Source organism: Acinonyx jubatus, chromosome A2 (genome assembly GCF_027475565.1).
Source record: "Acinonyx jubatus isolate Ajub_Pintada_27869175 chromosome A2, VMU_Ajub_asm_v1.0, whole genome shotgun sequence".
Lineage (NCBI taxonomy): Eukaryota > Metazoa > Chordata > Mammalia > Carnivora > Felidae > Acinonyx > Acinonyx jubatus.
In genome coordinates this window covers 74,084,539-74,108,305 of record NC_069383.1, presented here as the reverse complement: position 1 = coordinate 74,108,305, position 23,767 = coordinate 74,084,539, and the positions used below count along the sequence as shown (strand labels likewise).

General features: G+C 37.7%; 1 protein-coding gene and 1 long non-coding RNA gene across 9 annotated transcripts in view; one reads left to right on the top strand and one right to left on the bottom strand.

Annotated features, from left to right (window-relative positions):
- Positions 1 to 23,767, bottom strand: part of LOC128314798 (uncharacterized) — a 129,391-nt gene that overhangs the window by 66,027 nt on the left and 39,597 nt on the right. For 4 of the 5 annotated variants that reach the window (XR_008296853.1, XR_008296851.1, XR_008296854.1 and 1 more), the window contains exons 3-5: positions 2,016 to 2,192; positions 451 to 1,710; positions 7 to 72 (exon numbers count right to left, since the gene is read on the bottom strand). This is a non-coding gene — a long non-coding RNA (uncharacterized LOC128314798). The remainder of the gene's footprint in view (positions 1 to 6; positions 73 to 450; positions 1,711 to 2,015; positions 2,193 to 23,767) is intronic. The other variant, XR_008296852.1, reaches the window with a different exon arrangement.
- The window catches only part of CFAP69 (cilia and flagella associated protein 69), a 61,480-nt gene continuing 38,550 nt past the window's right edge, over positions 838 to 23,767 (top strand). For 2 of the 4 annotated variants that reach the window (XM_027071845.2, XM_027071843.2), the window contains exons 1-6: positions 838 to 971; positions 11,627 to 11,686; positions 13,493 to 13,558; positions 15,901 to 16,010; positions 18,651 to 18,727; positions 21,057 to 21,155. In XM_027071845.2, coding sequence (XP_026927646.2) covers positions 852 to 971; positions 11,627 to 11,686; positions 13,493 to 13,558; positions 15,901 to 16,010; positions 18,651 to 18,727; positions 21,057 to 21,155 — 532 coding nt within the window. In that variant the 5' untranslated portion in view covers positions 838 to 851. Of the gene's footprint in view, positions 972 to 11,626; positions 11,687 to 13,427; positions 13,559 to 15,900; positions 16,011 to 18,650; positions 18,728 to 21,056; positions 21,156 to 23,767 lie in introns of those variants that run through there. The other 2 variants (XM_053218479.1, XM_027071847.2) reach the window with 2 other exon arrangements.

The window sequence follows — 23,767 nt, the reverse complement described above, 5'->3', positions numbered from 1 at the left end:
ATTTACCTGGGTACTTAAGTGCAAAACGCCAATCTGCAAACTACCATCTCATTCTGTCTTCTCACAGCAATCCTGTTGACAAGAAATGTTAAAAATTTATGAGAAAAGGGGGAACGTGGGGGGCTTCCAAGGGGTTAACTTGCTCTAGATTCCATGATTTGACTCAAAACCTCTAACACTGTGTACTATGCCTTGTTTGTTATTTAACTATCTGGTAGAGCCACGAAAGCACAGAAGAGGGAAAAGGCAGGGATTGTAGGTGACACGGGTTACTCCTCTGAGGTGAGATAAACTGCTCCACCTCTAAAACTACCTATCCATCATCCATCACTCTTACAACCCACATCCACCCCTCATCTCTCCACCCATTCTTGCTTTACTTTAAGGCCCGGCGCAAACTAGCAAGACTGAGAACACAAGACGCCAAGCTAACACGCCACTGCCACGTACCGGGGTCGTCTACTCCCGCCTCCCTCCCGCCAGCGACCAAACTGAGCTACTCGCAACTTGGAGGTGCATTTAGGGTTTGGGGTAGTTTGGCTCCCCAGGCTTCCGTAGGAGCCGACGCTTCTGCAGCCCCCGACCCCGCCCCTAGCAACGCTCTGGCTTGTTAACAACCCGCCAGCCCGCGGGAGCAGAAGTCCGCCGGTGGGCTGCGGTGGCTTGATAAGGGTGGCGTCGTGGTGGCCGAGGCCACTGCCGGACTCCCGAGGCTTTTCGCGACCCTAGCGCCTCTCCGGCGGCTTTCTCTTCTTGGTGGGGGGGACTTTGTGGGTCTTGAGGCTAAGGGAACTGTGTAGGACTGGAGGACCACCCCCGCCCCCCATCCCTCCTTCCCTCCCACTTCAGCCATGTCGGTAGCTGAGGCCGCGGGGACCTCCGAGGTCCCGGAACCGGGCCGCAGGAACAGGTCCAGCAGCCCTCGCCAAATCTCGGTGGTCGGGGTGGTGACGGAGGACGAGGACGCACAGGTATGGTCGGGTGTCTGTGCTTTGGGAAGTGTGGAGGGGAGGTTGGGATCTGGGGGGGCGGGGAGAGGCCTGGGGGCAGCAAAGGGCGGAAATGGGGGCCGAAGTGGAAACAGTCGGATCCCGCGGGATAGAGGTTCCCAAGGCAACGCCGATCCTTCCGAGAACTGCCGCCGGAGGGAGGGTCCAGCTGTCGTCAGCCAACCTGTCTGGGGACTGTGGCGCGAGGTTCTCCCGGACCGTCCCACTAAACAGAATAAGCAAGGTTTTGCCGCTTGTCTTCGAAAAGTGTGACCACGAAGGGCGTGGGAGGAAAGGACACGTTTGTAGCAAAATCATGGATTTAATGAGCATTTTGTTTGCAATGGGCTTGTACGTAGATACCTGTTACTAAGTGATGTTCTTGACATAGGGGTAAAATCTCTCGTGTTTAAATTAGCTCCCACTTTAAAACCTACACCTGGAGGGAAGGAAAATCTGTCAAAATTAGAAAGTAGCCTCATTTTCATATGAAATTGGAGGCTGGTTATGGAGCCGGAGTTGAGAGAGAACAGAATTTACATATTTTACTTTACTTGTATTTGGTTTTGAGTTTATTTTTATTAGGAATACAAAATTAGTTCTTCTAAGTTGGTCTGTTGAGATACTTCACTTCGGAACCCTCGGCTGGATCTCCATTCGTGGCGGAAGTGTTTGTGAACTCCACGTCGTTTGTTTCATACTAGGGTTCCATTGCCCCTCCCTAGAGAGTATTGATCAAACCCTAAAGCGTGAATTCTCTGGAGGAATCCTACCCTACCTCTTCACACTGATGACGTGGGGTCACTATGGGAATTCCTGTGGAGGTTTTGCGAGTCCCAGGCTGCGTCAGGAACCCTGTCTCCTACGTCCACATGCTGGAACCTTGGAGAGTTCCTTGGGAGTGGCCAGTTGACTGGGGACCTCTTCTTTGGGAATAAGATTGAACTCCCTGAGGAGTCTCTGACATTTGCACGGTTTTAACTGTGGGCAACAGCACTTTTGCATGAGGAGGAACGGGGGATTTACCTTATCAGTTTTGTGGACGTATTCCAATAGGGTAGGGAGAAGAAAGACTTTCAGGAGCAGCAGCTCTCCACTCCCAAGGCTGCAGGGGGGCTCAACGTTACCGCCATTGTCCCAGGAACCGGGCACAACTGAGAAGTAGGTGAATTTGGTATCTAATGGCTCTTGTTCCTTCACTCGCTGTAAAAGAGGTGGCAGGGATGGGGGGCAAAGTTACACGAGGCAGGCTAGCATGGGTTAAAAAGAAAAAAAAAAAGGGAAATGCTTTTAACAGGCCAAAGCCAGAATAGTCCACAACACATCAAGTAAAGCAAAACTAGCAAACCTGTATATGTGTGTGTGTACTTTCTCCCATCCCTTTTCCCTTTTTTTTTTCCTTTTCTTTCATTATTACCCCTCCTTACAGAGCCTTGGATTCTCTTTCAGGTAGAACTATTTTTGTATTAATTGGAGTTCCTAGCTTGTTAATAAGTACTTGGAGAAGCATTAATATTTTTCAAAGTACTGGAGAAGGCAGTTTCTACCAAAAGAAATGAGATAAAAACTTTTTTAGAGCTAGGAGAAATGATCACTCAGCCTTTTTGGGTATTCTTTGTAGTTGTTCTTACAAATGAGGCCATGAGAAGTTAACTGAGAGTTACTTAGTTTCTTTAATTGGAGTGAGGTCTAGCCATCTTTGCCATCATTGAAATGATAACCTTTTAGACCTCTGCCTCAGACCAGTAGAGGAAAGACTCATGGAACCCTTGGAACACTTGAGAGACAGTAAGTATATACTGGTAGCTAAAAGTGACTTTGGAGAGTCTACCTCAGTGCTTTAAGTCAGCTCCATTCTATGCTTGAAATCACAAATTGTTTACCTTTATCTATGTCCTATTTTTAAAATTATTTAGAGAGAGAGAGAGAGAGAGAGAGAGTGCATGAGTGGGGGAGGGCCAGAGATGGGGAGAGAAACCCAAGCAGGCTCCATGCTATTAGGGCGGAGTCCAAGGCAGGGCTCAAACCCACCAACCATGAGACCATGACCCGAGCAGAAATCAACAGTTGGACGCCTAACTGACTGAGCCACCCAGGCGCCCCAATTTCTTATTTATTTTAATGTTGTCATTCTAAAGAATCAGAAGCCCTCTAGAGGTGCTTCTCAAAATTTAACGTCCATTTGGAAAACCTGGGGATCTTATCAAGATCAGACTGTGATTCTGTAGGGCTGGGGAGGAGCCCCGGATTCTGCTTTTCTAACAGGTTTCCAGGTGATGTCATTGCTACTGGTTGAAGGACCTCATTTCCCACCTGAAGTAGCAATGCTTAATTTATTATAGCTGCAGTAAAGTATGAACAGTGCTACAGAATTTCACAACATTTAACTCCTGGATAGCTGTGGGAAGTAGTTTCATGTGGATTCAGATTATAAAACAAAATAATAACAAAAATAAAACAAAATTCCAACCCTACCCCCACTGTTCCAGACTGTGTGTTAAAAAACAAGAGATGCCAAATGGAGTTTAAAAGAACTACTTGCTCTCTTTTCCTGTCACCACAAAGCTTCAGTTGATCTTGGATGAATGTCACATCCTTCTAGTCAGCATCTCTTCATCTCTTCCCAAACTGCTTTCCATAAATACCACTTTATGGTCCTCCTTCCTCCCTCTGAGCCTCACCCCTCTTTCAGGATTCCACAGTAGTTTCTTATCGCTTACGTCACCACACAGAATTACCCTGATCAAATCACTTAATACTCTATTTTCTATAAAGCAAGCCTGTTTGAGAGTAGCATGCCCCAAACCTGGGTGACCATCATAGTCATCTGAGGGGTTCAAAAAACTGTACATAGCTCATTCCTAACCGAGATTAACTGACTCATAATCCCCAGTGTGGAGTCTGATACTTTTTAAAAAGCTGTCTCAAGGGGCTGGGTGGCTCAGTCGGTTAAGCATCCGACTCTTGGTCTCGGCTCCGGTCATGATCTCTCCATTTGTGAGTTCAAGCCCCATATCAGGCTCTGCCCTGATGATGTGGAGCCTGCTTGGGATTCTGTCTCCTCTCTGCCCCTCCTCTGCTTGTGCCCACCCACTCACTCTCTCTCTCTCTCTCATTCTTTCTTTTTCAAAATAAATAAATTTATTTTTTTTAAACTCTCGAGTGATTTTTAGCCTCAAAACCACTGAACTAGATGATATCCAAGGTCTCTGCCTTCCCTAAAGTGTCTCAGGTCTACTTCTCTGTTGTGTTTTCAGGGTTTCCCAATGTATTATTTGTACTTAATCTGTACCAGATTCTCAGTTTAGTGCCACCTCGAAGAAGATAGAATTCTTGCCTGTTGTCTTTTCCTGTGGTGTCCCCCATAATCTTCCAGTATTCCCCAGTAGCACAGCACAATATATGGTACACAGGAGGTGATATTAAATATTTACTAAATGAATGCTCTTCCCCCTTTTCTGAATTTAAACCTTACCCTACCTCCCTACTCTCCAACGTAAAGTACTCTCCCAATAGGAAGCATTTATTTTCACCCTCACAGATCTTTTCGTAAATGAATATAGTCCTAGGTCTCAGTCACACCATTTGTCACCTAATTATCACTTGTGTTATGTTGGCAACTGTTTCGTTTGTCTAAATTTTGCCTCTTTCCCTAGAATATGGATTCCTTAAGTGTAGGAAATATATCTTAATACCTATGTGTCCTTCCTTCCTTGACTCTGAGCTCAGAGTAGAAATTTAAGTTCATATAAATAACTTACAAAGCCTTTTGTGTTCCACACTGGCCTCCTGGCTTCTCTTCAGGCCTCCTGGCCTCTTCTCTTCTCTTGCTGGGTGTATTTTATACCTCTGCCTGAGGGCCTATGCACTTGGTGTGCCCATTGCCTGGGAGTTTTCCCCTATTTTTCATACCTCCTTCAAGACTTTGCTGAAATGTTACCCTCTCTGTGAGTCTTTTGCTGACCGTTGCTTAAGCATCTTAACACTTCCTACTTTCTTTCCTCCAAAGATATGTCATCTTGTAGTAAACTATATAACAGTGATTTTTGTCTCCTCCAAAGCATATTAATTCACTTTAAATTTTTTTATTTGTGGGGTACCTGGTGGCTCAGTCAGTTAGGTGTCCAACTTTGGCTCAGGTCATGATCTCGTGGTCTGAGTTGGAGCCCCCCCCCCCACCCCCATCAGGCTATGTGCTAACAGCTCAGAGCTTGGAGCCTGCTTTGGATTCTGTGTCTCCCTCTATCTGCCCCTCCTCCACTCGTGTTCTGTCTCTCTCTGTCTGTCTCCCTCAAAAATAAAATAAACATTAAAAAACTTTTATATGATTATAGGTAACATGATGTTACATTAGTTTCAAGTGTACAACATAGTGATTTGACAAGTATATATATTACGCTGTGCTCACAAGTGTAGTTACCATCTGCCACCATACAATGCTGTTACAATATCATTGATTATATTCTCTATTTCATCCTTGTGACTTATTCATTCCAGAACTGGCAGCCTCCAGTTCCCCACTTCCCTTCACCCATTTTTTCTATCCTGTCCCTCACCCACCTTCTCTCCATTGGCAACCATCAGTTTGTTCTCTATATTTATAGGTCTGATTCTGCTTTTTATTTGTTGATTTATTCATTTGTTTTATTTTTTCATTTTTGAGAGAGAGAGAGAGAGAGACAGACAGACAGACAGACAGTGTGAGCAGGGGAAGGGGAGGGGCAGAGAGAGAGGGAGACACAATCTGAAGCAGGTTCCAGGCTCTGACCTGTCAGTCCAGAGCCTGATGTGGGGCTTGAACCCATGAATTCTGAGATCATGACCTGAGCTAAAGTCAAACATGTAACCGACTGAGCCACCCAGGTGCCCCTATGCATTTGTTTTTTGTTAGATTCCACATGTGAGTAAAATCATATGGTATTTGTCTTTCTCAGTCTGACTTAATTCATTTAGCATAATACCCTCTAGGTCCATCTGTGTTGTCACAAATGGCACAATCTCATACTTTTTATGGCTGTGTAATATTCCATAACATGTATATACCAAATCTTCCTTATCCATTTGTCTATCAGGGATACTTAGGTTGCTTCCATATCTCGACTATTGTAAACATTACAATGCTACAATAAGCATAGAGGTGCATATATCTTTTCAAATCAGTGTTTTTGTTTTCTTTGGGTAAATTCCCAGTAGTGTAATTATTGGATCATGTGATAGTTCTTATATTTTTAACTTTTTGAGGAACCTCCATACTGTACCAATTTATGTTATTGCCAACAGTGTAGGAGGATTCCTTTTTCTCCACATCCTCACCAACACTTGTAATTTCTTGTCGTTTTTTTTTTTTTTTTGCTTGTTTTTAGCCATTCTGACAGGTATAAGGTAATAGCTCACTGTGGTTTTGATTTGTATTTCCCTGATGATTAGTGATATTGAGCATCTTTTCATGTATCTCTTGGTCATTTATATGTCTTTAGAAATGTATTCTATTTAGGTCCTCTGCACGTTTTTTAATTGGATTATTTGGGGATTTTTGCTGTTGAGTTGTAAAAGTTCTTTATATATTTTGGATATTAACCCCTTATCAGATATATCATTTGCAAATATCTTTTCCCATTCAGTAGGTTGCCTTTTTGTTTTCTTGATCGTTTTCTTTGCTGTGCAAGACAAAACATATTGATGTCGTAGGAAAGCAGATTTTGTGTTTTATTCAATACCATATCCTTAGCAACTAGAACAATGTCTGACACAGTGTAGATACTCAAAAATGTTTGTGGAATAAATAAATTGTGATTACTTGGCCTGCATAGGTATCATGGCTTAGCTTCCTTGCCCAAATTTGCTCTTCCTCTGAGAACCTCCACAATCTTCTAGTTGAAGTCCTATCCTGCCATTGTATGTAATACTGCCATGGACTGTCCTTAAAATTGCCTACCCTGGTTTTGGGGTAATTGCTAGAAATAACCTCAGTGGTCAGTTGAGAAGTCAGGCAGAGAACTAAGGTGCAAAGAACCAGCACTCCTGCATCAGACAGACCTGCTAGCCCAGGTACTAGCTATGTGACCTTAACAAGTTAGGTCTCAATGCCCCAGTTTCATCAACTCTATATGGTAAAGTCGAGGACCAGTTAAGATATAAAGTTTAAAAAAGGGGGTGGAGGGGCCTGCCTGGCTCTGTTGGTAGAAGATGCAACTCTTGATCTCAGGGTTGTGAGTTCAAGCTCCATGTTGGGCATGGAACCTACTTAGGAAAAAAAAAAAAAAAAAAAGAAAAAGGATATAAAGTGCCAGAGACAGACACATAAAAGGACCACAGTAAATGTTAGTTCCTTTCCCCATAACCATGTATCAAATGAGCAGGATTTCTCCCCTTTGACATGTCCCGTGGTAAAATGGGAAAATAAATTTATCCTGTAACTGTAAGTAAAGGTCTAATTTTCTTCAAAACAGTTTATTAGACTTGATCTTAAAATGTTTTGTTAAATGTTTTTACAATTCTCTATAAACATGTTAACAGCAATTATTTTCATGTTTACATCTGTATGTCCTCTTTTGCTTCATTCTGCTGTGTGATCTCATTTACCCAAACTCTTCCAATTATTACTTTAAGTCTCTGATTTGGAAATCTCTACCCCCCAATTTAACTTATCTCTAGCCTCAACACAGGCCTCTTCCTCCAGCCTTCCCTGTCTCCGCAAAGGGTGACACTACTTCTATAATTGCCCAAGCCCAGGAGCATCATCACCTTTTCCTCTCTCTCCCACCAAATCAAATCACTCTTTAAGTCCCACAGACTCTACCTCCTTGATGTTTTTCCTTCCATTCCCTGTTGTCGGCCTGGGTTGCCAGTACCTTAGTCAAGGCCTCAAGTTACAGATGTCTCCTACCTCCTTTCCAGTTCAGCCTAGACCTTTCCAGTTCAGTCTCTACTCAGCAAACAAAATTGCCTTTGTATTGTTACACTCCTCTGGTTAAAGCCTGTGGAAATAAAGACCACCCTGATAAGAATAAGCAGGCACTATTTAATATACAGAGCTTGCTATATAGGAAGTCAGCCAGCATTACTTACATTTGGCAGAGACTCTAAGGCAGGCAGGGAAGCTTTGTAGTGAAAAAAGGGAAAGCTTCTGGTATGCTCTGTTTGGAGGTTGTTGCCATGGGGAAGCTGGAGGTGGGCTAGCTACAAACAGGGCATTCTATGTGATTGATTTGGGAAGCATATTTGGGTTTCTCTGGTGGTCCTACATAGCAATATGAGGGGCAAAAAATAGGGAATCTGGCAATCATTGCCAAATTCTGACTTTCCTGAGCAAATGGCTCCTGGGTTTGGTTGCTGCAGAGATTACAGGCTAGAGTTCTGTTGCCATATGTAGTCTGGCCATTGTCTGTTTATATATCCAGTCTCTCAAACCATTCAATATTTTTGAAGATCTTTAGCATAGGATACGTACAAGGCATTCTGTAAAGTGGGGTTAATAATAGTATCTACCTCATACAATTCAATTAGCAAATACATGGAAAGTACAACTGTACCTGGAAATAGACATCACCATCATTGTTATGATCATTATTGTTATTATTCATGATTTGACCTCTACTTACCCAATTAGCATCATCTGGAGCCACTATCCTTTGCACTATATCTTCCTCCCCATCCTCAAAATGCTTTTTCTTTTGCCTCCAGGCCTCCACATATGCTATTCCCTGTCTCCACCTCTCAAACCTTCAGTTCATCTCACAGATCCTACTCCTTCTCACCTCTCCCTGCCAATTACTTTTTATAGCAACTGTGTCATGCCTTCTGTGCTTCCAGTCTGTGTGCTTCCAGAGCATGCCTTTCAGCATGCAGGGAGCATTTTGTAGCTTTTTATCTGTATTACTTGTATTCCATGCCAGACTGATAGCTACTTGAGGTCAGAGCAGTGTTGTTCCCCACACTTAGCACAGTTTCTGAAACATAGAAGCTGCTTCTAAATATTGAGGGAAGGAGGAACGGGCTAAAGGAGGGAGGGCAGGAGAAATCTTAAAAATACAATATATGCTTAGCAAGTAACAAACAGAGTAGCATGAAGTAATCAATATAAATCTGAAAGGAATCTATGCTTTAACCTTTACTACTCTCTGTTTCTGAATAAAAGTTATACCTGCTCACTTGGGAAAAACAATTCTGATAATACATGCAGGTATTAAAAAGAAAATGTTGCATTGACTTTTCATTTCAATATGCTTTCCAACCTTCAAAAACAATATTGCAGAAAATCCGAAAACAAAAACCTCTTTTTTCCAAGAAGAAGAAAGAAGACAACTGAGGTAGTGGCAGATGGCACTGAACTCAAATCTTAAAAGACAAAATTCTATTATTCATCAACTTTTTTGGTAACAGTAAATTTAATAATTTAAACAATTTAACAGTAAAATATAACAGTTTTTAAGGATAACCATAATACCAGGTAAAGATCAGTATTTAGGAAATCTTTTTTGATTATTAATTTTTTTGGTAAAAAGCATTTGGAGTTAATAAACTCACTCAGATACTTACCCTACAAACTTAAAATTAGAACACTTTACTGAAAATTGTTTTTTTGTTTGTTTGTTTTTTTTAAGTTTATTTATTTGAAAAAGACAGAGAGAGAATCTTAAGCAGGTCTCTGCACTGATATTATGGAGCCGGATGTGGGGCTCGAACTCAAGCCATGAGTTCACAACCTAAGCCGAAACCAAGAGCAGGACACCTGACCAACTGAGCCACACAGGCACCCCTGAAAATTGTTTTTGAAAGACATTGCCTGAGATTAGAATATATGAGTTTGTAATTGTGAAAGGAAAGGAAATTCTAGACTTAAGAGGGAATAGAATAATATCTATGTAGACATAGGGAAAGATATGTATTAAAGATTTAGAAATCAAAATACAATGGTGTTAACACTAAGTTAAATTATATATTTATACATGTAAACAAAAACAAAGTAGCATATAAAAATAAATATATAAAAACAAAATTATATATAAAAGTAGATGTATTTAGATGATAGGAATAAGTAGGATTTTCTTCCCTTTTGAATTTTTTTATATCATCATCTTTTATATAATTTTTTTGAAGTTATTTTTTTTATTTAAAAAAATTGTTAATGTTTATTTATTTTTGAGAGAGAGAAAGCCCACATGAGCAGGGAAGGGGCAGAGAGAGGGGGACAGAGGATCTGAAGTGGTCTCTGCTGATGTGTGTGCTCTCTCTCTCAAAATAAATTAATAAACTTAAAAAAGGTTAAAAAAAAGGGAAGAAAACGTCATGCAACAAAGCATTAATCCCCAAAACTGAATTTAAAATGTGGAGATTTTTGTATAAGTACTTAAATTTGGGATGATAGCACTTCCTGTTTCCTTCTCCGCTTACCTACAAATAACTTCATATGCCAGGCCCAGTTTCTGGAGCTGGGGTGCCAGAAAACAAAAGTCTTTGCCTTGAGTGAGCTTTGGGGAGGGTGTGGTGGGAGATAAACATGCAAACCATTCTAGAACCATGATGGGAATTGTAGTGGATAAAGAACTTAGGGTGCTATGGGAGCACAAAGGAAGGACATTTGTTCTATCCTTTTCCTTCCCTTGGGGAGGCAATACCTGAGCTGAGTTTTGAAGCACCTGTGGGGTTTAACCAAGGGAAGGAAAATAGAGGAGGGGTGAGGGGCACTAATGGAGAGTAACTGAATGATTTAGATGGGTTATGTTCAGAATTGAGTTTTATTATTCACCATAGAGTAGAGGACCACATAGAGTAGAGGACCATGATGAAGGGTGGGAGAGTAGAGGCACTGAGAACAGCAGGATACCTTCACAACTCTGTGAATAAATCAGTTGCGCTCAAGAAATATTTAAAATGTAAAATCTATAGAACTTGGAAATTCTGTTTTCTAATGTTGATGACTGTAAGAATGCTGGTACCAACTGAGAAAGGGGATACCTAGTTCAGGAAGATGATCTCCTACCTATAGTTTAGAAGCGAGTCTTATGTATATCTCCATAGACAAACTCAATGTATTGTGCATGTGTGGGATGTGGAATATATATGTACCGGATCATTTCATTTTCCAAAGCATGGAAGTGCGATTATTACAGGTGTTTTGAAATTTAAAGACCATAAGATTATAAGATAATACTAGAATTCAAGAGGCATTTTTAATATTTTTTTCAACTCCAAAATTTATTTACTCCTATAAGGTCTCATCTGCTTTTTGTTCTCCCCTCCATATCTTTTATAGAAATTGAAGTATAGTTGACATGTAATGTTGCATTAGTTTCAGGTGTACAACATAGTCATTCCACAAGTGTATAGTTAATGCTATGCTCATCACAAGTGTAGCTGTTGTCTGTCACCATGCAATACTGTTGGAATACCATTCACTCTATTTCTTATGCTGTATGTACTTTTCATCCCTGTAACTTATTCCATAGCTGGAGGTCTCTATCTCTAACTTCCCTTCACCCATTTTGCCCATCCCTCCATTATCCCTTTCTCCTCACTATCTTTTTGTCATAAGATACTTTTAAGTTGCTGAGGGATAATATCATAGAAAAATAGTGTGTTTGATGTGATTTCTTGATTCTCATGGCACAGAATTGTAAGAGTTGTATGTTTTTTAGGGTGCTTTCAAGACCATGGACCTAAATCGCGTCATCAAACTCCTTGAAGAAACTGATAAAGTAAGCTTTGAGAGAAAATTTCTCTACTGTATCACTTATAAACTATGATTTCCCTGAAAGGTAACATGTATTCCCCCAAAATAAGTCTTGTTTATTCCTTTTTGTTGAAAACATTTCAAATAGGAACATTTCTCATATTCAAGGACTGTTTAAATTTAGTATGAATGTGTTTTACCTGGTATGGAGGCTGGAGGAGATTTCATTTGGTTTTGTGGGATGGACAAATCTATGGTAGATATAAACAGAAGGTATCAAGAGTACAGGAAGACTCCTCCAGCCTCTATTAATTGCTTGTTACCAAAAAGGATGTGGGGAACAAGAGTAGAAAAAGTGATTCATGATGTACTACTTAAAATTTCCTGACATGAAATCTGGATATATACACACTCAGACATATTCATAAGTTAATCTACTTTGAGAGGGATCTTATACAGAATGGAATGGAAATAAAATTATTTCAGATCTGAGACTCAAAGTGGAGAGTGTAGGCATTGGGAGGAAGGATAATAAATGCATTTCATGCATGCTCACACACCACACTCTCCTGACATTACCCAAGAATCGATTGCATGCCTAAAAGCCAGCACACACTATAACATGACTACAGGATGAAGATTTCATGCTTTTAATATGTGGAAAATGGGTTGATCATGGTAGAGTCAATCAAAAAAAAGTGTCTAGTGATTAGTAGGCCAAAAATTTAGTTACTGTGTTAGCATTTTTTAGTCTCACATTTTCACATAGAGAAAAAGCACAATAATAATGCCCTTATAAGAATAATTTCTCTCTTGCTGGCTGTGTTTGTTGTGAAAGTTATTTTTTAATTTTGAATGTGCCTTCATTAAAAAAAAGAAAACCCAACTACATAGAGTTCCAACTAGTTTTTAAATAAAGGTAGACCAAAAAAAAAATTGTATAGAAAATGCCACAGCTTATGAACAATTTAATAACTTTAAAAGGACAGTGTGATTCAGTTATGAAAACAAACATATCACTGTATTGAGTTTTGTTTTTGTTTCTTTGTTTTGTTTTTTGAGTTTTGTTTTAATTTGCTGAAGATGTTTGTGCCATTACACTGGGCTTGGTTTAGAGGTTAAAAATACAATTTCTACAGTCAGATAGCCAACTTTGACTCCTAACACCTTCAGTTACTAGCTAGGTGATTTTGGACAAATTAGCGTTTCCACTTGAGTTTCCTATTCTGGAAAATAGAGATAGTAATGGTACCTTCCTAATAGGGTTATTTTAAAAATTAATTAAATGACATGTATCAATAGAGCATAATGGTGCATGGCATAGAAAAATGCTCAGTGAATTCAAGTATTGTTAATATTATTAATGGAAACAAATGCTGCTTTTATATTAATCTAGTTTTGATTCTCAATTTCCTAATCAAATTAAAAAAAATATTTTTAATGTTTATTCATTTTTGAGAGAAAGTGCAAACAGGGGAGGGACAGAGAGAGAGGGAAATATGGAGTCTGAAGCAGGCTCCAGGCTCTGAGCTGTCAGCCCGGAGCCCAACCCAACACAGGGCTCGGATCCACGAACTGTGAGATCATGACCTGAGCCGAAGTCAGACACTTAACCGACTGAGCCACCCAGGTGCCCCTTCCTAATCAAATTTAAATGATATATTTATTTTTACCTTCACTGTTTGAGGAAATATTTTATAATGCTTGCATTATAATATAGTAATTTAATAATTAACAGTTTCAATTTACTTTCTTTTTATATTCAGGAAAATTTTTAATATCTCAACATATTTAACAGTACAAAAGAACTAAAATAGATAACTTGTTTTAGGATGATTTAGAAGAAGAACAACTTAAATCTGTCAAGAAACTGGTGCAGTGTTATCAGAATGGACTTGTATCCTTTACATATATCTATATCTGTATCTAGATCTTTATGGGTTTGTTTCATTTATCCTGAAATGGGAGAATTTTTATTAGAAAATGTATTCGTTTCCTCTTGCTGCTATAACAAATTACCCCAAACTTAGTGTCACCAAACATCCTAAAGCTTTTTCTTACAGTTCTTGAGGTCACAAGTCCAAAATCAGCCTCACTGGGCTGACGTCAGGTGCTGGCAGGGCTGGTTCCTTCTGAAGGCTCTAGATGTGAATCCCTGTCTTTGCTTTTCCCAGCTTTTAAGGTGGCCCGCATTCCTTGGCTCATGGCCCCTTCCTCCACTCTCATCTCTGCTTCTGTGGTCACATCTTTTGTGATCCTCTCCTGCCTCTCTCTTTCCCATGTAGAACCCCTGTGATTACTTTGGGCCTACCTGGATAATCTTGGATAACAGTCCCATCTCAAGGCTTTTAACGTAATCACATCTGAAAAGTCCCTTTGCCATGTAAGGTAACATTTGCATTCCAAGTTCTAGGAATTAAGGTATGGACAACTTTGGGCAGTCCATTATTCTGTCTACCACAGAAAATATCTAACATTTTGTATTTTTCACAGAATTATATTTTTTGTTTACCAGGGAATATAAAATTGAAGAAACACTATAATGCGATTAACTCTGCACAGATAATGGCAATTTTTAAAAAGTATATTTATTTATTTTGAGAGAGAAGGAGCACAAGCAGGGGAGAGAGGCAGTGAGAGAGGAAGAGAGAGAAAATCCCAAGTAGGCTCTGTGCTCCACACTGAGCCCAATGCAGGGCTTGATCTCACAACTGTGAGATTATGACCTGTGCCAAAAGAGTCACTTTACAGGTGCCCCAATGGATGTAGTTAGGAGGGTCAAGTCAAAGTCTTATTTTTACCAATTTACCTGATTATTTGTAGTGTTGATAAACGTACTAACTTCTCCACCTCTTAAGAAAATAGGGATAACAGCACCTCATCATGTTGTTAGGAAGGCTAGATAATGTACATGCAGGTGCTTGATAACCTGCAAAACATTATATAAATATATTATTTCCACTGTATATACCACCCTGATCAGAATATGTGGAAACCAGTGCAGCTCAAAACTGTGTTTAAGAACCAGTTTATTGTTGGGTTGTTGTTGTTGTTGTTACTGTTTTAACCTCTGCATATATTAGCTATTATAAAAGGCAGTGCAATTGTCACAGGAAACTCTCACTCCCTGTAGTCATCTTACCAGATTGGTAACAGAGAGTTCCAGAACTGGCTGTTATGCACCAGGTGGGGTTTTGTTTGTTTGTTTGTTTGTTTTTAATGTTCATCTATTTTTGAAAGGGAGAGAGTGGGAGCAGAGCCAGGTAGGGGTAAAGAAAGAGGACAGAGGATCCAAAGCAAGCTTTGTGGTGACAGCAGAGAGCCTGATGTGGGGCTCAAACCCACCAACCATGAGGTCATGACCCGAACCAAAGCTGGATGCTTAACTGACTGAGCCACCCAGGCACCCACCAATTGGGGTTTTTAAGTAGATAAAAGGTGCTGTTACCTCAAGATTTAGAGAAGATAAATTTTGCTTTTAGACTAATATAAAAGCAAAATTTTTATTTCATTAGTTTTTTCTTAATGTTTATTCATTTTTGAGAGAGAGACAGAATGAGTGGGCAAGGGGCAGACAGAGAGGGAGACACAGAACTTGAAGCAGGCTCCCCACTGTCAGCACAGAGCCCCATGCAGGGATCAAACTCACTAACCATGGGATCATGACCTGAGCTGAAGCTGGATGCTTAACTGACTGAGCCACCCAGGTGCCCCTCATTTCATGAGTTTTAAATGAAATAAAATCTCAGCCAATTTACAACATAAAAGTAAGAACATGCATCTGAATAATGTTAATAAAATAAATAAGGTAGGTTTGGGTTGCTTATTCTGGAGCAGTGTATGTTTTGTGTGGGGGGGGGAAACAAAGTATAAAATTGAGCTATTATTTTTTTCTATGTGTTATTTCTTATTGCCAATAGTAAGTTATTGATCAGCTGAATCCATGGTGTAGTAGTTGGTAATCAAATTCTAAAGGTGTGGTAAGGGAAAATGATATTTTGAATAAGTGATTACTGAGACAAAAATTAAATAATATTCCTAAAAAATATATGGTTCCAAGTTTTCCTCTTTAGACTTCAAAATTAGTATAATTAAAAGTGTCAAAAAATAAAAAATAAAAGTGTCAACCACATTTAACAAAATAGATGGAATTCTATAGACTTTCTTGAGAGAAGTGCTATAGAGTATGTTAATAAAAATATTAATCTTAATTTTATTTCTTAACTAAAAATATTAAAGCCCCTAAGGGATTTAGCACAAATATTTAAAATTCTGAATCTGTGTGCAGAAAAAATTGAAAACCAGCCCCACTTTATAGAATCTGCATTTAATATCCTAAAATTATGTGGGTAAGTTTTTTTCTTTAACTTTATTTTACATTAGCATGTAGCATATTATTATATTTTATTTTATATTACAAAGATATGCATCATGGTATAGTATGTGATAAAGAACTCAAAAACTTCACTGGATCACTTGATTCCAGTTGATATTTCAGAGGTGGTCAATTTTATTGTAATGGGAGATTCTAGCCACAAGAGATTAAACTATATTAAAATTTTTTCTCACAATAAGTTGCTCTCAAGTGAATGATAAATGTGAGATGAAAGCAAGAAATTATGATTTTTTTAGAGAATTTTTGAGAAAATTTATGAACAATACTAAATAGTTTGCCTAGTATTTTTTTCTCTGTTTAGAAAATTTGGCTCTCAAAGATATATTAACTTCTGAGTCATGTTTTATTGATTTTTCAAATTCCAATGAAGAATAAAATGTCACCAGTTATTTTTGGTATATATATTTTAAATGTAAATTAGAGGTCAGCATTATAAAATTAATATATTCTATCCTCCATACTATTGTTTCTTCACCCATTTTGGGAAACTAGGAATATCTTCTGCTTCCTTGCTGCCACATAGTAGCTAATCAAGACATCCATTTTTAGGTTTCAATATAATATGGTAGAGGAGATTTCTCAAAGTAGGAATAAACCTTTCTGATAATTTAACCTTCTAAATCTTTCTAACAATTCAACTTTTTAAATAGCATGTTTCTTTTAATACACAAATAACACTAGTAGGAGCATATATATATGGTAGTTTTAACTCTCACTTTTAGGTTTAGTAGCAATAATATTATAAAATTTAAAACTATATACATTTAATTTCTTTGATATCTGAATAAAATAATCAAAAATCATTTATTGAATACCTTTACCATACCTTACTTTTTAATACAGACCATGAAAAAAAAAAAGAAGTAAATTATTACTCTGGTGCTTTTAAAGAACTTTTTTTTTTTAATATGAAATTTATTGTCAAATTGGTTTCCATACAACACCCAGTGCTCATCTCAACAGGTGCCCTCCTCAATGCCCATCACCCACTTTCCCCTCCCTCCCCCCACCCCATCAACCCTCAGTTTATTCTCAGTTGTTAAGAGTCTCTTATGGTTTGGCTCCCTCCCTCTCTCTCTTTTTTTTAATGTACTAATTGCAAATTATGATATTGATGTGGATTATATTGTTATCATTTCAAATTCTGAGGCTCTGCAAGTCCTAGAATACCAGGTTTATAAGCATTACTTTCAACAGCAATTCTCTTATGGAGCTTGACCAAGAACTGGTTCTGTGTGAAAGCTACAACTGAATATTTCCTTATATGACAGACTTGAATTGCACTCTTCACTTTCCCTCATATTTCATAATTATTCAAATTATTTAATAGTTTTCTTTCATAATTTCTGCTTTCATCCTGCATTTCTCCATACCTCACCCTCACATGATTGATTCTTTCCTCAAGACATTTTTGGGAGATAAAAACATTGAAAATAAAAAATAAAACCTAGCCTTTCTGTTTTTGGTGCCTATGTTTTTCTCACTACATCAGAGATGTAATGCATATTATTTTCATAACCTTTTGGGGGGAACTTTTCTAGCTTTATCTTTTAGGTTGTTTTCTTTGGTAGAAAAGTTTGAGGACAAAAGGTAATTTTAGAGTTCTTCACTTTAGAGATTCAACAACGAGCTGGATAACAAGTAATAAGTTACTGGTTTCAAATGAAAAGTTCTAACAAACACTAAAAAATGAATCTCTGTGGCATTTATAAAATTGTGCTTTTCAAAGCTTTCCCTTGAAATATCTTTAAATTTTTCTTGAAAAGTATGAATTAAAAGTCCTATAGAGAGGATATATTATACTTTATATAGTACAGGAGATTCAAATTTTGAACTCACGAAATGCCAAAATAGTTAATATTTTGTATTTAATAAATAACTTTTATCTCTCCTTTCACATTTAGACTAATGACTTAGGTTTGAATGCCCTGCTTTTTATGATTTTTAAATAAATTATTTTCAAATAGCTTTGCTTATAGTAGCTGTGAAATAGAAGTCTAATATAATTAATATTTGTTAACTTGGATTCTTTAGAGTCTTAAAAAGTGTATTTGTTATTTTGTGGATGGTAACAAGGATCCAGTTAATCCAGTTAATAAGGAAAATCCAGTTAATAAGGAAAAGGTCACTAACCTTTGAGAACAAATAGACCATTCATCTATCAGATTTTCAGAACTTTAAAAGCCCCTGAGCAGAGCAGTTTTCAAGTTCTAGGTAAGCCGAGGTCTGTGATTTGTATCTGATTATTCAGTGTCTTCCTAATTTTGATAGAGGTATATGTATAATCCATTATTACTTTGCCTTCAGAGAGAAAAGAGGATTCTTAAGTTTTTTATTTATACAGTGTTGCAAGATGGCTTTCTTAACCTTTGCCTTTTATGTCCATCTCTCTTTATTTTTATAAGCCTATTTTCCTTTTGGTCACTTAGTTAGAAACAAAAATTTTTTTGATGGTTGCCAATTCTCCCAGGGCTACAGAATAGGATATTATTTTCATTGTTTTCTTTAGAAAGGAAGATTTCTCATACTTTACAAATGGCTCAATTACAGACTTTGTTAAACATAATTGATTTGTTCTTCATTCTTACTGAAGCTTGCCATTTTTGAAAAAGAAAGTATCGGATGAAGTAACATATGCTGAAGATACTGCTAATTCAATCGCTCTTCTGGGTAAGTTAAGATTTCCTTAAGGTAGAGGGGTGTAACATATGACAGGCCCTACTGTCAAGAAAAAAGTGTCTTATATACTAAGTCTTAGAGTTCCTCAAATGTAGGTTCTTTTCTTGTTTTTGGTTGGGAATTAATCATAGCGTGCTTGATGATAATTTTTGTTATCATTATCCACTTAGGCATTTTATAATACCAACAAGATTCTGTGTTCCTTAATTTAAGGACTGGCAGATGTTTATTTGTCTTGATGTTATTTAGTTTGTTGAAATATTTAACTTTTTTTGTAAATCAGACACGTGTTCCTCTCAGTAATCACAAAAATGTGTTCAATGTTAAACTCTCATAATTGCTAGTCTAATTGATTGCTAGAATCATTGGGATCCAAATTGTTCATTAAATAATCTAAAATTTTATATAAAATCATAAAATGGTGAGACATCCTTTTGTATCTAAATAAGTTTCATTAGTCTTCTATGGTAGATTCTGGGAGAAATTATTATGGGCTAGAATGGAGTAAGGGTGTCGAGGAAATTAGAATAAATGTGGGGAGTTAGATAAGATGACCTTAAGGAGCAGGCAGGCTGGAAACTAATAGGAAACTTGAACTCTGTGAATCTCTACCTTCAGTGGAAATTTACAATGGGAAGCCAACCCAAAGGAGGACATGATAACATTAATACATAAAAGATGTAGGTTTGGGGGCACCTGGGTGACTCAGTCAGTTAAGCATCTGACTCGTGATTTCAGATCAGGTCATGATCTCATGGTTTGTGGGACTGGGCCCAAGCACAGAGCCTGCTTGGGATACTCTCTTTCCCTATCTCTTTGCCCCTCTCCCTTTCTCTCTCTTTCTCAAAATAAATAAATAAACATTAAAAAAAAAAAAAGATGCATGTTTGGATGATAACATTAAAAAATGCCTCTATTGCCCTTATTGTTTTTAAATGTTGCCTCCATAAGAGTGTTGGCAGGCATTTGTATGATAAATACATGGCTCTTTATTACTGTGTCAATCTGGTCTTTGCTGAATAACTGCTTGCCTGCCTATAGAAGAGTGAAGGAAGTATGAAATCTTTGCCTAAAATGAGCTCCCTTCACTGATTATTGACTGCAAATACTACTGTCCTGTCCCTTATTTTTTAATTGCTGAAAAGATGAGTTTTAAGCTAAAATAATTGTGTAGAGTATAAGGGGTTGAACAAATGTTGTTCATTTTTACTAATAACTTCCAGCTTCTACCTAGTAGTAAGTCATATTACTTTTTTCTTCTAAGTGATAATTATTTCTGATTCAAGAGCAGGATTTTGGAAACGTATGAGGGAAAATGTTGGTACTCTGTCCTGAGATAAAACAGGAAACCGTGAGAAATGATCTAAACTTACAAGAACTAAAAGGGTGGGGAGCAGATGAGAAACCTTAGAATTTCCTGTAAACTTGTTTAGTTTTGTTGGAAAAGTTTAGTTGTTTCTGTTGACTAAGTTTTTCCAAAATGTAATGATTTTTCAACATAAAAGGAAGTGTTCAAAAAATTAAGGGAATCATCTGGAAATTGTCTTCTTTTCTTCTTCTTCTTCTTCTTTTTTTTATTTTAGTGGTATTTTTTGCAGATAGATACTCCTAAAGCAAGTGTGAAGCTTTCCTATGTGCTTTCTCCTTTGGTCCATTTGTGTCCCTACTCACTGACCACTCCCAGAGGTGAACATTGTGCAAATCCTAATGCAAATCACAGATCTTCCAGGAACACCTCATTATCTGTTTCCCTCACAGATTCCACCAAGATCTGGTTCAGCCCTGAAGTTGATTCTCCCAACTCCAGTCTCCAGTTGGGACACACACACGCACACATGTGCATATGTGTGTGTGTGTATAACCCATATCTTGCCAAAATGATAATAGTAACTTATTATATGCCAGACTCTATTCTCAGCTTTTTCTCATATTAACTCATTTAATCCCCACAGCAATCTTTAAAGTGGAAACTGTTGTTATACAAATTTTATAGATGAGAAAACATACAAGTTTACATAGGTAGTAAATGGCAGAGCCAGTATTTAATCTTAAAACCATCTGGTTCCAGCATTTATGCTATTAATCACCATTCCTTTCTCCTTGGGAAGAAGAGGTTGAGTTGATTGAGGGGCCAAATGTTATAAGGATAGATCCAAGGTATTTCATGTATGGATGTTGTGTATGTGTGTGCATGTATAAAATACATGATCCAGCTTGAATTTCCAGTGAGGATATTTTTAATCATATTACTCACACATTTAAATTCGCAAATAAACTTATGACAGTGTTATTAAATAGCATTCATTTATCTTTCTGGCAGGTGAATTAATGAAAATACCAAATTCTGAATTGAGGATACAAATTTGTAAGTGTATTGTTGACTTCTATCATGCAGAACCACCAAAGAAGCATATTACAGGTGAAGTTTTCAATGGTCTTTTAGTAACAACTTACGTCTACAAAACATTATTCTGTCTCTTTGAACCTACAAAGACATGGTGGGATTGATGCAAGCTAGTGGGATCCAAGGACCCAGAGGTATTCCCACAGGACTCAAACACAAGCTGAGAGGTAGTAAGAGCGGAGTTTATTGAAGACATAGAGTGTAAATATGGATAGAGCATCTGGGAGACTCAGAAAGGAAAGAAGAATGAGTCTTGTCTTTGCTTGGGGCCTGTAGTTTTTATTGAGGATTGTGGTCCTGTGCACATCTCCATAAGTCACTTACTCCCTAGAGCCAGGGGTCTTGATGAGTCAGTGGTTCTTGGAAAACCTCACCCAATTACTCTTAAGATATTGTCTGTTGTTCTGGAAGACTCCAAAGAAATCATTAAATCCATGACCTTTATAAGAAGGATATATATGGGTGTATATATGTGTATATGTATATAGATAGATAGATACACATATATGTATATATATACACATATATATATAATTATTTGCATGATATTTTTATTCTAATACTAAATATTTAGGATACAGTTTTAAAAGTAATGCCTAAATTAGTTTAATTGTAATTATTATTATTAATGTTATTTAATACTGTTAATGATATTATTTATTGTTTCTCTAACTCTTCTGTAATTATTCACACTATCTTTTCCACCCAATTAGATGTTAAATTCTAAATGCTAATAACATTCTCACTCATCTTTGGGAAGAAAGTTCTGTATATTATAGCTAAGGGATCTTAATATATAATGGTAAAATGAGTCACCCTGAAATGGGTGGTATCAAGCCAGGGGGCACTTGCATTGTGGATGATATTATTTAGGACATAGTTCCTACCTTCATAGTTTCTATAATTTATAATCAGTATAGGAAGGGAGAGAAGATATAAATAATTTAAGTGATATGTTTCTTAAGAGATGAGGAAATAAGCTATGGTAGTAAAGAAACATTACTTATGACTAAGGAAAATGGAAAGACCTCTGAAGCACAGAGTAAAGAGATTATTAAATGTCACATTTGAATTATTGGTGATATAGACAGGTAGAAGTGTTTGGTAGATAGTAGACAATGGATACTTTGAATAGACCAGAAATATAGGTTTGGAATTTATACAAATAGAGATGAAAGTTGAAGCCATCAGGATAGTTCAGTTTGCCTGGAGATAAAGCATATGAATAGCCAAGGAGCAAGAATGGCAGCATGGACAGTGAGTGCCCATATTGACATGTGGAAAAAAATGACCCAAAGAAATCAGCAGTGAAAGGCTCAATGAGGAGAAAGAAAACCTCAGGACTGTTATGTCTTAGGCGCCAATGAATGAAAAATTTGATGAAGGAAGAAGTGGTTTTAGCATCAAATACTGTAGTAAAGGCTTCGGTGATTGATGAATGAAAAGGCCAAATTAATATGGTACCTGAAAAGTTGTAGCTAGCCTTTGGTAGATGTATTGCCATGAGGTGGTCAGGGCAGGTACAGGATTGTCAGAAGAGAGGCAGGGGGAGTAAGGGAGTAGAGGCAGTGAATGCTTAAATTGTGAGATCAGGTGGTGAAGAAAAAAGAAGAAGATGGAGAAGAGCTGAGCTGGTAGGAAGATCAAAGAGGGATATTTGGGTTTACTGCTTTTTATTTGTTTATAGGAGAGGGGAAAATGAGGTTTGTAGACACAACAAGAAGCTAGTAACTCGAAAATGGGAGGGTGAAAGTCCCAAAGAAAGCATGAAGAGGATGGAATTAAGAGCACAGGGATAGGGTTAACCTTGGCAAGAGACAGGCACCCTTTAAGACAGAAAGAAAGAGTGACAAATGATGTCTAAGATAAAACAGAGTAGTTAAAGTGTGGTGAGGCTGACCTTAATTTAATCAGGCTCCAAAATTTAGGAGCCCTAGGCAATGCTCTCACTGTCACACAGTTGGTTTTTAGTGGTAGACATGGCTGGACATCTGGAACCACAGAGAAAAGTCCTCAGTAGAACAATTTAAGAGACAGCCCTGGAGACAGGAATCCAGTCCATGAGCCTTAATATTACTATATGCTTCCATAGAAACAGAACTCAATAGAAAAAGATATAGGGAGTTTAAAAGTACATTTTGGTCCATCCATATGATAGATCAGTATGGAATTAAAAATCATGATTTGGGAAAATATTTTACAGAATGGGGAGAATCTTAAAAAATGTTTAGTGGCTGCAATCGAATATAAAATTCCACATATAAGTATATTGTTAAAATTAAATGCATACATTAAAAATATTAGCAAGAAATATACCAAAATCTTAATGTTGCTATCTCTTGATAGTGAAATTACAGGCAATTTTTGCTTTTGTCTCCATACTCTTTTTTTTTTTTCTTCTCCATACTTTTTAAATTCCTAAAGTAAGTAACTAGGGTATACCATAGAGAGCCCATCCCAGAAATGAACAGGGCCTTGTCCATTGCCAAAGATGAGATTCAGAAAGATAACACAAACTGACAGACCTCTCAGAACTATGGCAAAGTCAAAGAACTTCATTGGTTTCAAAAGTGAAGAAGTCAGGAAGCTAGATAATTCACAGCACCAAGAGAGGAAATAGCTGCATC